This window comes from Mytilus edulis, chromosome 10, assembly GCF_963676685.1.
Source record: "Mytilus edulis chromosome 10, xbMytEdul2.2, whole genome shotgun sequence".
NCBI classification, from domain to species: Eukaryota; Metazoa; Mollusca; class Bivalvia; order Mytilida; family Mytilidae; genus Mytilus; species Mytilus edulis.
The window spans coordinates 13,351,905-13,365,231 of record NC_092353.1 but is presented as its reverse complement, the minus strand read 5'-3'; the positions used below and the strand labels follow the sequence as shown (position 1 = coordinate 13,365,231).

Genomic DNA, 13,327 nt, shown 5'->3' with positions numbered 1-13,327 from the left:
TTCTATCATCCAATCAAAACGAAACGGCAAAATGACATTTTATATTACCCGGAATTTTTAAAAAGCAGTTTCACAATACACGCATAGAGAAGAAAACAAGAATTGGCTATATTGTACCAGAAACCAATTGCAGTAAAGAAATCTTATTGAAACAGTATTAACGAAGATATCAGTATTCAGGTAAAATGAAATTCAGTATTTTTAAGGGATAATTTACGACAAAGAACCTACAAACTTTAACATCTTTATCATAATTTTAAAGTAGTGTCTGTTAAAATTTAATACTTTATCCTTTTTGATTTTGTTTGCCTATTATTATTACAATACAATTAATCGTTACATCTTAATTTAGATTTTAATGTCATTCAGCTCTGCTTTTGTCGTTTTGGATGCTGTGAGTGTGATTAGCAATTTTTTATGATGATGCCAATAATATAACTTCTACGGTGCAGTTTTTTTAGTTCAATATCTGTTATTTATTCATCTTTATTTTAAAAATTGATAATTTTAAATGCATATTACAGTAAACCAGTATTAATCGAGCTAATTTATTTACCCCCCCCCTTTTTGTTGAAAAATGAATTATGTGGACATATGGTTGGAATCCCCTTTTTTTATGACTTGCATGCAGGCTTTAGGTAAATGTTATCATAATCAGCTGTAATTGATTTCATTATTTCATGAAATCATTGTGATCAGTCAATTTTTTTAACGTTAATCAGTTACTTTTCACTTCCTGATTACTTTTTGATAACATTTTGATCAAAGACATGCAAGATTTCAACTGCAATTTGGTTACTGTGATGTTGTATGTAGAAATTTTTCATGTTTTTTTTAGCAACGATAATATTCAGGCTTATTTTAATTTTCTGACGTAAGTTGGACATAAATATTACAGAAAAATATATCTGGAAAAGTTTGCTTCACATGCATGACAATAAATATCAGTCTGCACCAAAAACTTTTTAAACTACTAGTCCGAAGACTAATATTCTAACATTTTTCTTATTGGGCCAAACAAAGTTTTGCAAAAACTTACTAGTCCGAACCAAATTTGACTAGTCTGGGGCATCGGACTAGTGGCTAACCGTGCAGACTGCTGACATGTATGCGATCTAAAATCAAATTAAAATCATAAAAACTTGCTTTCATGTTTCACTAATCAGAAAATGAAAATGACTCATGAAAATCTTTAGGATTTAAAAAATTTAGTTATATTGATATGTTGACATTGTTATTGTACATCTGAATCTAGATATATATTATAATTACAAGTGCTAAAAGTTCTGATTATTTCAGATTTAAAAGAAAGCTGTAAAAGATGCCTTCCAATGAAAATGCTCGTATTAAAACCTACAAAAACAAAGGAAGAGATGTTGATGTAAGTGAAGAACTGAGTAATAAATTAAAATAAATATTCATATTACACATATTAAAGTAATATTTGTTTAATGAGTGTTGTAATGAAAGGAAATGATTAGGCCCCAAAATTTAGAAGGTCAGATTATTAAATTTTTTGTGTAGCAATTATATAACAAAACATTTAGTCAGTCTTTAAAATAAAAGAAAGATTTGATGCTTTTTGTAAATTTATAAGAAAAGATTCAACTCCCTTAGACAAAATTAATCTTAGATAGATTTATCTATTTTTTTAAGGTCTGTTTTAGTCATCAGAGCTCCAGATAAGAATTCACAAATTGGGGTTTTTACCCCTCCATTTTTTTTATCTATTTGAGTGAAATAGTTTTTCAATTGCATTATTAATTCCAAGTCGAGCTGTCTAAGTCACCCGTCAAGCAAATATCAAATTGGGTTTTTACCACCAAGCTCCTTAGTGTATTGGTTTTTTCCATTAAGACGATATTGAATGTGTGTGTTCACTCATCAACTAAAATAAATATATACTATATATACTCTTGAACTAAAAATAAACAATGCTTTTGTCTAATTTTATTTACATAAATCTGGATTTTCTTGTCCCTTCTTAGAACTTTTGGTTTCTGATGCTGACTTCATATAACAAGTGATTTGGCCTTTCATGTTCCAACTGATTTCGTTTTGATGAGTTCTAACCCTGTTATCGTTAAGGCACGCAAACACGCCTGGACGCGCCATTGCACAACCCCATACGTTCAAGGGACGCTTCCTGCCAACACTAGCCGAGTCTTGTTATCATCATAATCCTCTCAAAAGGAAACTAAATATAAAAAAGATGTGGTATGATTGCCAATGAGACAACTATCCACAAAAGACCAAAATGACAGACATTTACAACTATAGGTCACCGTATGGCCTTCAACAATGAGCAAAGCCCATACCGCATAGTCAGCTATAAAAGGCCCAGATAAGACAACGTAAAACAATAAAAACGAGAAAAATTACGGCCTTATTTATGTAAAAAAATTCGTAAGGGTTCCACGGAACCCAGTGTCTCGCCTACTTTCAGGGCTTTCCATTGAAATTGAAGTAGAAGGCTGAATTAAAATTATAGGCGGCTGTAACATGCGTTCGGCAAAGCCGGACGCCCACCAAGCTGTAAGCTTGGTGCCTTACGGCAGGGGGTCTGGGGGCCGCTGAAGGCCCCCAGAAGCTCTGATATAAATAGAGCAAAATCCTACATTCTCGCAATCTCCTGGCACCTAATTTCATCTTTCAAATGACCATTTTTTATGTATGAAATTAAAGAAAGAAAAAAAATCTCAAAGAATTTTTTTTTTTTTTTTATGTTATTTTTTTTTACCTTACGCTTGAAATTCATTTACTTTTAAAGGAGATTAATTCATACAATAATCCGATTTGTTAAAAAAATCTTGCTCGATTTATTTTGCATAACTACGTGCATTTGTAAACAAATGACCCCCCTTTTCTCTCTAAAGACTGTTACGCGTATTTAAACCATACAATTATTTCACAAGCATTGACAGAAAATTGATATATCCCCTGATTTTCTCTTTTTTTTTGTAAACTATTCAATAAGTCGGATACATAAATCATTTGGAAATGTTATTTATTTGAGGTCGAGTCGACAATATTCTACTTTCGTTTTTGACCTCTCTGAACACCACGTGGGCTTTGAAAAATGAACTTCAAAAGAGACTGTTTTCCAGATTCTGAACAATATGATCTACTACACTTTCTTTAATTTGACTGATATTATTTCATAACATAAGATTGTCATCCTAATCTGATTGTTTTCACGTTTTAAAAGCCAAAAAAGCCAACGAGTTAATGACCATCGGAACGTCTCTATTGTTATCCTTCAATGGCCACCGGAACGTCTCTCTTGTTATCTTTAAAAAGAAACGATGCATTCTGACTTTAAATAGACAACCAATCAGTGACCTGAATTCATGTGAACTATATTTAGCCCAAGGTAAACACTGACTTTTCATCCTTGTTTATCGTGACCGCGACTTTGCGACAATACGTCTCTCGGCTGCCTGTAAACATTTGAAAAAGATATTTTTTTCTTTTTGAATTTATATTTTTGTCAGCGAAGTAGCGGGCACTTGAAGCCACCGCAAACTGCGGATTTCCGCCGGCTACCGGCTTCAATGGAAAGCCCTGTACTTTTGCTGTTAATCGCAGACTCAACAGAAATGAGGAAAAACATCAATAAAAATTTCCCTCTCGATACTGTCTTTTGATTGAAAGAAGCTTCCAAGTTTGGTAAAAAAATCCAGGATAGTTTATGAATCTAATAAATGTTTTATAAAATTTTTATTAAACTTTAACTGCAGACTGTATGTAATGTTAACTGGAAGTCCATTTATAAGTAAAATACGGAAAAAGTGATTTTTTTTTTTTACCAAATTCACTTCTGAATAATATCTTATGATCAGAAACAGGCTTTTGTCTAAGTTTGGTAGAAATCCAGGATAGTTTAAGAACATTATAAAATTTTTAAAAACAACCACAGAGTGAATGTTTTGTTTCTGGCAAAAAAACTAAGTCCATTTATAAGTAAAATACGGAAAAGTGAAAATTTATTTTTACAAAATTTTCTTCTTGATACTATCTTATGATCATAAACAAGCTTCTGTCCAAGTTTGGTACAAATCAAGGATAGTTTATGAAAGTTATTAAAATTTTAAAAACTTTAACCACAGAGAGAATGTAATGTTTCCTTGCAGAAAAAGTATCCTTTTATAAGTAAAATACGGAAAAGTGGAAATTTATTTTTACAAAATTTTCTTCTTGATACTATCTTATGATCATAAACAAGCTTCTGTCCAAGTTTAGTACAAATCAAGGATAGTTTATGAAAGTTATTAAAATTTAAAAAACTTTAACCACAGAGTGAATGTAATGTTTCCTCGCAGAAAAACTAAGTCCATTTATAAGTAAAATACGGAAAAAATGGAATTTTATTTTTACAAAATTTACTTCTCGATACTTTCTTATGATCATAACAAGCTTCTGTCCAAGTTTGGTAGAAATTCAGTATAGTTTAAGAAAGTTATTAAAATTTCAAAAACTTAAACCACAGAGTGAATATTTGTGGATGCCGCCGCCGACGACGGAATGTATGATCGCTTAGTCTCGCTTTTTTGACTAAAGTCGAAGGCTCAACAAAAATGAAAAGAAAAAAACAAATATGTAACACACAAACAAATGACAACCACACTGAATTACAGGCTCCTGACTTTGGACAGGCACATACATAAATAATGTGGCGGGGTTAAACATGTTAGGGGGATCCCAACACTCCCCTAAGCTGGGACAGTGGTATAACAGTACAACATAAGAACAAACTATAAAAATCAGTTGAAAAAAGGCTTAACTCATCAGATGGACAAACATACAAGTGGACGTGGCCGGGTACTTAAAACATGTTTCTATTCAATATTTTTACCGGAAATTTACTTTCGTTTTAATTCATTGCTAAGTGTTATGTTAAGTCCCCAGAAGTATGAAAAGAATTATGAAAACATGGCTAACGCTAATTGGATAAAGACAGAGAGATCGAAATGTTTCCTCACCACGTGTACCGTACCTTTAAGCAACGGAACATCAGTCTGCACCAAAAACTTTTTCAACTACTAGTCCGAAGACCAATATTCTGACATTTTTCTTATTGGTCCAAGCAAAGTTTTGCAAAAACTTACTAGTCTGAATGAAATTTTACTAGTCTGGGGCATCGGACTCGTGGCTAACGGTGCAGACTGTCAACATTTCAACGGGACCCTTTCAACAATCTATTTTTAGAACGAAAGGACATTTTCGATGAAGGTTATATTGAAAATTGTTTCAGACTCGTGAAAATTATAACGTGTTGTTTTCATTTTTATTTCTTGAACCATAAGTAAAAAGCAGTTAAAAGATTTATCATACAGGAAACATGCAAAGTTACATGTAGATAATTCAATTACTCTTTTTTTTTATAAAGTATCAAAGCAGAAAAAAGGCAGTGTTGGTCCGTTATCATCATGATCATGGTTTATATTGAATAAACCACATACATATTTTTGGCCTTAGAATGAATATAAGAAAATAAGGAGAAATGGTTTGATTTCCAATGAGACAGCTGCATTGTATCCACAAAAGTTCAAATAAAGTTGATGCCAGCAATTAAAGGCAACTGTACGACCTTCAACAATGAGGAAAAAAAAACCATATTGTATCTTAGACTGCTAGGCACTTACTTCAAATATATGAAAAAGTTCAATAAAAAAAAAAACAACCGCTCCTCTTTAGGCTCCTGACTTAAGACAGGCACATAAAGAATGTGGTGGGGTTAAACATGTTAGTGAGCGCTAAAGAGGTATTTAAACTGCTGTGATTGATTAACATGGTCAATATTCAGGTATTATAGGTAAATTCCAAAAAATTGATTGATAATAATTAAGAATGTATATTTCAGGAGATGAGAAGACGTAGAAATGAAGTTTCTGTAGAACTAAGAAAATCTAAGAAAGATGACCAGCTGTTGAAAAGGAGAAATGTGGCCATAGATGAAGAACCTACCAGTCCTTTAGGAGATGCCACAAATAAAGTAATTGTTTTAATCCCATATGAACATGATAAACTTGTCCCAGTCATTAAATTATTTCTTTCTTTATTTTGAATCAGTTTACTTAATTATAAGACTGATATCTTTGATAGGTAATTAAACATACAAAACATTAGACTTTTTATTAAGGAACATTACAAGTAATTACTTTCACAAAGGTTTAACAGTTCCCATACTCTCTCCTTGTTGGTCCTTGAAGAAAATCTGCTTAAAATCCTCACTTTTTTCTATTGCTGCAATGCAAAATAGATATAAACTTTTTAAGAACTCTTAGATAAATCATGTAGTGATGCACAACTACAGCTGATATGAAATACATGTTAGTAGTTATTGTTGTCAAATATTTAGACTATTAACTGAATAACTTTCATTTTTGTTTTGTAATTTTTCAGACCAATGCCTCTGGACTGACATTAGTTGAGATTATAGCCGGCATTAACAGTACAGATGCTGCTACTCAGCTGCAGTGTACACAGGGAGCAAGAAAACTACTGTCAAAGGAAAGAAACCCTCCTATTGATGATATCATACATGCTGGTGTTATACCTCGAATGGTGGAATATCTGGCTCACAATGACAGGTTACTATTTCTGTTGTGATTATATTTTATGCCCATGTAGCTGAAGTTTGGGAGTATATTGTTTTACTCCTGTTTGTTGGTCTGTAATTGAAAGTAGTCTTTCAACATTGAAAAATTCCTAGCAATAGTTCATCTAAAATGTTGATAATGTACTTGCAGATGACTTTAGTAAATGAAGAAGGCAAATGTTTTTGTATTGAATATAGACTGAAATTGTGTATTCTATTATATATGCTTATAACTGAACTTTTATAAAATTGCAGGCCAGATTTGCAGTTTGAGGCTGCCTGGGCTTTAACCAACATTGCATCAGGAACCAGTGATCAAACTAAAGTTGTGGTCAAGGCTGGAGCTGTCCCTCCATTTATAAAACTTTTAGAATCTTCTCATCATAATGTTTGTGAACAAGCTGTCTGGGCTCTTGGTAATATTGCAGGTAAGCATGATATGCGTGTTGTCAGGATTACAATAAAACGAACACGGGGAAAACCTTTAGAAAAATTCCTCAGACATTTTTGTCTTAATTCTGCCATTTTGTCATAAGTTTGTTTCCACTTTTATAGCTGTTTTTGTAATCATATGTTGACCAATAAAGGGACATAAAGCAAACTTTGTAATTGTATATGTAAATATAAAATTTGATATTTCATGTTTTGAAATTGGGTTTTGAAATTTTAATTCTACATCATATTATCTTGATTTGCAAATTGTATTTGCTCATTTTATCCTTTAGGACTATATGAAATATTGTCACCTGGATTGTAGTATGTCCAAAACTAGTATAATGATGAAAAGAAACTTCTGAATAAATTTAAACCAAACTTGATGTACAAATATTAGGTTGTGATCTATGTAATCAATATTTGATGAGTAATATCTAAAATATTTGATTCTAGGTGATGGACCAGAGCTGAGGGATTATGTTACTGAGATGGGAATTGTTGAACCACTGTTAAGATTAATAAAAACAGATACACCAGTAAGTAATTTTGTCACCGATAAAACTTCTGAGGTTTTACAAGTTGAGCGTCTAACTTCTTATAAAAAAATGTGTGCTTATTACCAATGGACAATAACAACTATCTATGTTTGAAAATTTGAATGAAATTGGTATAAGTAACTATTGGTTTCTGGCAGGCCTTCAACAATGAGAAAAACACCTACCATTAAGTCTGCAATTAAAAGCCTGACATAAACATGTGAAAAATTCAGAGAAAATTTGTCCAATTAACCTAGATATTTACAAAAACAAATTTCTGACACGATCCTACCATGCTACTGTAACCAAATGCTGAATACAGGAACATGCATTTGGACTGGTAAATTAAGTGTCATAGGGTTAAACATTTGCTTGTACTGCCATGAGTTATTTCAGACTACACGAAATACGTCGGACCGTTGGACAAATCCGGTGAATAATGGATCGGTCTGGTAAAATTTTGTTGAATTCCAGTCCGAATGTCCGGTGTTTTTTTTCATGGAACATTCTAGCAAAATTGCCAAACGATCTCAAATTCATTTTCATCTTTATTATTCATCACAGCGATGTTTATTTTGTTCAACCGCTAGCTTTATGCCGAACATCGACAACCAGTAATGTGTAAATCCGGGTAAAAACATATCCGACTGTCAAAAACAACAATGGATGCCATCATTGCCACAACCGGAAATGTAAATAAAACCGGATCAGATTCTGGGAACGGATAAGGATAATTCCGGGTTTGCCAATTTAAATACAATAAATGAATAAAAATCCAAGCAGATCACAAAATTTAGCTATGAAATATAACCACAAGAATTGAAAACCAAAAGATATATGAAAAAGAAAGAAGAAACAGGAAATAATATTTTATACAGAAACTCTAATTTATGTTTAGTTCACAAACATTGTCAAAATCCAACAAAATGGGGCATTACTCTTCACTGAAATGCATTCAAGCAATTGTGCACAACTTTCATAACAATATCCCCTCTTGTTACATCATTTTGTTTTAATTTGTGCATTTTGGGGAGGAGAAGGGCACAACGAAGTCATATGTTTGTTGTTTTTTGTCGGATAATATACAATTAGATGTAAAAAAAAAATTGGTCTGGTAAAATTTCATTCGGTCTGGTAAAGCTAGGATGCTTACCAGACCGAATGTCCTGTAAAAATAGAATTCATTCGCGTAGCCTGTTATTTGTGACCATTATGAATATTTTGTGCTCTGGACCTGAAAAAGAGAGACAAGTCAGTCTGAAATCTCATTGTTGTGCACTTCTGATTATCATACATATTATTTTACTAACTTTTGAACAAAATCTATTCTTCTAAACTATTTTCTAATTTTCAGCCTGCATTTTTGAGGAATGTCACATGGACTTTGTCCAACCTTTGTAGAAACAAGAATCCCCCACCAAAGTTTAAGATAGTTCGTCAGTTTTTACCAACATTAGCCAGACTACTCCATCACACAGATAGAGAAGTGTTAACAGACACATGCTGGGCCTTGTCCTATCTCACTGATGGTACTAATGATAAAATACAGGAAGTTGTAGATAGTGGTAAGTACACCAGCATAGCTATACTGTATTTGTAGTAATTATAAAAAGATAGCATTATTAAGTTGTGTACCCCTTTTCCACTTTTACTATGATCAATTTATGAACATGCCCAACAGAATGACCAAAGCAGAAGTTCAATCTAATAAAGGTGATATATAGTCATGACAGTAATGTTACACATTTATGACAACCAGATTTCTTTTTTCCCAGACCAACCAAAACTACCCATTAATTTATGAATCATGGCATAAATATATTCTCTGATTTTAAAAGCATGTATAGGTTTCAACTTTTTCACATCTGACCGTTTTTTTCACATCTGGCGAAGAAAAGTAAAATTTAGAAGATCTATAACCATGGCATAAGTTTACAAACAAGTGTATTTTATATTTTTAGGTGTGGTGCCAAGACTTGTTGAATTACTGGCTAGTAACGAAGTCCCTGTGATAACTCCAGCTTTACGTGCTATTGGAAACATTGTTACTGGTGATGATCACCAAACACAACTTGTTCTGGATCACAACTGTCTCGACCCATTCCACGAACTGCTCAAACATCCCAAAATCAATATACAAAAAGAAGCTGCATGGACAATATCAAATATAACTGCTGGAAATACAGCTCAAATACAACAAGTTGTAGATAAACAGTTGTTACAACCTATACTGGAAATACTCATCAAGGTTTGTGTTGTTGTAGTGCATTGCCATAATGTCAGAAAACCAACTGTTTAAACACGATTATATTGATTCTTTGCAAGAAATTCAAATATTTCTGTGTCAGAAAGTGTACACTAACCGTGATTTGAAGGATAGAACAACATATATTTAATAGAGATGACACAAAAATCCACATTATTTTGAAAACACACATGTTGCAATCATTATTGCTTTGTGATTATATTAGTTTTTTTCTCACATGCATGCTACCATTGAGACTGACATGCTAATCAGCTTTTTATATACTGCTCAATATTGTGAGAGGTCTTATACCTGTATAAACCATATTTTGTATACAAATGCCTTTAGGGAGAGAAAAAAAATGGTATAGCATTGTTTGTTTCATCAGTATATATGTATAAAAATGTGTATCCAAGGAACAATAATCATTCACAGTATTCATATATGTTGTTGCATTTTGGTATCATGTAATATAGTTTCCAAGTGAAAACTGAGTATAGTTTTTAAGTAACATCTTATGAGTGTCATACACTCTGAACCATATATATGCCAATTTTGTTTCAGGGTGATTATAAGAGTCAGAAGGAAGCAGCCTGGGCCATTACAAACCTGACATCAGGAGGAACCGTTGAACAGATAGCCTATCTAGTACAGTTGGGAGCTATCAAACCCCTATGTGATTTACTGACCGTCAAGGAGGCTAAAGTCTCACTAGTCATTCTGGATGCTGTTAATAATATTATAACAGTATGTACTTTATAAAGTATTTAGAATTTATCAATGATTAGGAAAGTTACAGTATTGTCAAATGTGTACATCTTGTGGGTTATATGCACATTTTTCATTCTATAATTTGTTTCTATTTTCTTGTTGTTTTTCATTATGATAACAGATATTGACCCTTAGTCCAAATGAAATATGAACTGAAGAAAATAGGGTCCATACAAACTTGATAACTGTTTATGGCCTTTTATTCTATATTTTGGATCAACATTTTATTTCATCAAGTTGATTCAATACTAATATGAGGCAGGCATTACCTGTAAATGGGGACGAAGTCTGTATGAATTATTTTTTTGTAACTTAAATATTTGTTTAAAAAAAAAGAAATGGAAATACCTTAACGTTTCCGATTTTGGTTCTGTTGTTAGGGATTTAGTTGTGACGTTATTTAAATTGACGTCATATGCAATGTAAACAAAGAAACGCTTTCATCAGGTAACGTTTTTTTCATATCAAGGAATTATTAAAAATGAAATTGGTATTGCGCGTTCCTTCCTATTTTATACTAGACTGATAAATATATATTTTACTCAAAGTTTCATACAAACGAGACCGGAAAAAGGAAGTACATTGTAAATTTCAGCGCAGGTCCGGGATTTCAAAACGCGACAAAAAAAATTTGAACGATTTTGAGTTCATTAGTACAATGAAAAATTCAGGAAATTTTCCCGTATTTTTTTTATATTGAATTTTCTACTGTTATTGGGGACTCCGTCCCCATATAAACCATGTTTTCTAACTTATATCTGGTGGTAGATGTAGGGTTGAACGGCAGGCTAAATTTTTCTCATGAAATTAAATTTATGGATGTTTATCAATTATTGAATAGGCAGCAGAAAAGATAGGCCAGCAAGAGATTGTATGTGTAATGGTTGAAGAGAGTGGTGGTCTAGATAAGATAGAAGATTTACAGAACCATGAGAATGAACATGTGTACAAGGCAGCTTTAGAATTGATAGAGAAATGGTTTGGTGGAGAGGTTAGTAATTCAGTCGCTCAAATTTTGTTTTTTAATTCAGAGACATTTTTCTTTTGCAAAGAAAATATTATTGGGGAATAACAACATGAATTATAAAGCTGAAGATGTAAAAATTAACTGATACATGTTACAAACAAAACTATTTGTTCAGTGAATGTTATAATCCAGAGTTTATAGGGTCAATGCATTGTGTTGGTACAGATAACTTACTGTATATAAAAAGCCTTTATTTTTTGAAAGTGGTTATTTTAATTTCACTTACAAACATGAATTACCACATTGCAAACATATTTTTAATTTTCAAAGTTCAAATTATTTGTTTTTATGCCAACACATTATTTAATTGTTTAAAAATAATACCTTGGTCTTTAACTAATCTGTTCCACTGATATTAATGCAATATTTTGACGTTTTTCAGGAAGAGGATGAGAGTTTAGCTCCCACATCTACAGATGGTAATGCCTATCAATTCAATGCAGCAGCAACCATTCCACAACAAGGTTTCTCTTTCTGATCTTAGAACATTGTAAAAGTAGACTGTGATATCAATTAAATGATTATGATGATGTCTTGGTGAGATTGTATGCTGAGAAACATTTTAAAGAGAACAGAGAAGCATAATACTGCAGAGAAATTATAATAGATTACAAAGTGCTATCACTGTTTCCATGTTATGTCTATTTGTAAAGTGCTCAATTGTACTAATATTTTTAATATGGAAGAATTTATGATTTTGAAACTGTTAATATATTATTTCTTGTCTAAAAAGAGGCAACATATTGTAAAAGTTTAAATTATATTATTTTTAATACCATGTGATGTATCAGAAATTAATTCACTTAGATGCACAGAGTTGTTTAATATAAAAATGATGGGGGGAAAATTTTGTCAACTGAGAAAAATAAATTGACACTAGGGTTGCAATGATACAAGTATAAATCTCTTATTTGAACCAATGCTTTATAAATAGTTCTATATTCTTTAGGAAGAAATAATCAGTGTTTCAACCTGTTCTAGCGAGGTAAAATTAAAACATCCTTTATTTATTTTTACACATATTTTGTCCAATTCTAATTCTCATGTATTGTGGTTATTAACATCATTGCAATCCTAGTCTAGATCAGAGATAAATGTGCAATAACAAAATGTAAATGCTCAAAATGCCATGTCGTGTGTATAAAGTAAGCATATTATTCATGGGCTATTCCAGAAAAAAAATGTGGGAATTGGGGGTTTGAAGAATGCTTTCTTCCAAAAAACTGGTTCTAGGAGTCTTTTCATGTACCTATGGGTACATTTTAGTGCCTTGCAGTCCATTCTCATTTAAAAAAAAACAAAAAAAAACCACATTTCTGGAATAACTCTCAAAAGATTAATGATCTCAGTTTTACTGTAACATTGTCTCTAATGCTCAATTTTGAGTTATGGGTACAGTATTGTAGTCACACATAAGACCACTGAAAGTATGTCCTGTCAATAGAATAAACACATGGATACACAGTAGTTTTGTGAGTGAGCTGTTACACTGTATCTATATCAACATTTATTCCTTCATGTGAAGATGCTAGTTAATTATAGTGCTATTAATTATTTTGAAAGGAGTTCTGGCAACTTGCTGTAAATGTATGTGAAGTATGAAATTTTATTCTCATTTTTGTATGAATGTCCTTTCATCTAGTCTTTCTTTCGATCTTGTCTATCATTTTGTACATTTCATTCATATCAACAGATAAAAAAATAGAAACTTA

The 13,327-nt window shown here is 32.0% G+C and overlaps 1 protein-coding gene across 2 annotated transcripts in view; it reads left to right on the top strand.

Moving 5' to 3' along the window:
- LOC139493479 (importin subunit alpha-1-like) overlaps positions 1–13,327 on the top strand; it is a 343,903-nt gene extending 330,576 nt beyond the window's left edge. The window contains exons 2-12 of one of the 2 annotated variants that reach the window (XM_071281886.1): positions 142–180; positions 1,300–1,381; positions 5,864–5,995; positions 6,406–6,593; positions 6,857–7,029; positions 7,490–7,572; positions 8,927–9,137; positions 9,534–9,820; positions 10,382–10,564; positions 11,430–11,579; positions 11,998–13,327. In XM_071281886.1, coding sequence (XP_071137987.1) covers positions 1,322–1,381; positions 5,864–5,995; positions 6,406–6,593; positions 6,857–7,029; positions 7,490–7,572; positions 8,927–9,137; positions 9,534–9,820; positions 10,382–10,564; positions 11,430–11,579; positions 11,998–12,093 — 1,563 coding nt within the window. In that variant the 5' untranslated portion in view covers positions 142–180; positions 1,300–1,321 and the 3' untranslated portion in view covers positions 12,094–13,327. Of the gene's footprint in view, positions 1–138; positions 181–1,295; positions 1,382–5,863; positions 5,996–6,405; positions 6,594–6,856; positions 7,030–7,489; positions 7,573–8,926; positions 9,138–9,533; positions 9,821–10,381; positions 10,565–11,429; positions 11,580–11,997 lie in introns of those variants that run through there. The other variant, XM_071281887.1, reaches the window with a different exon arrangement.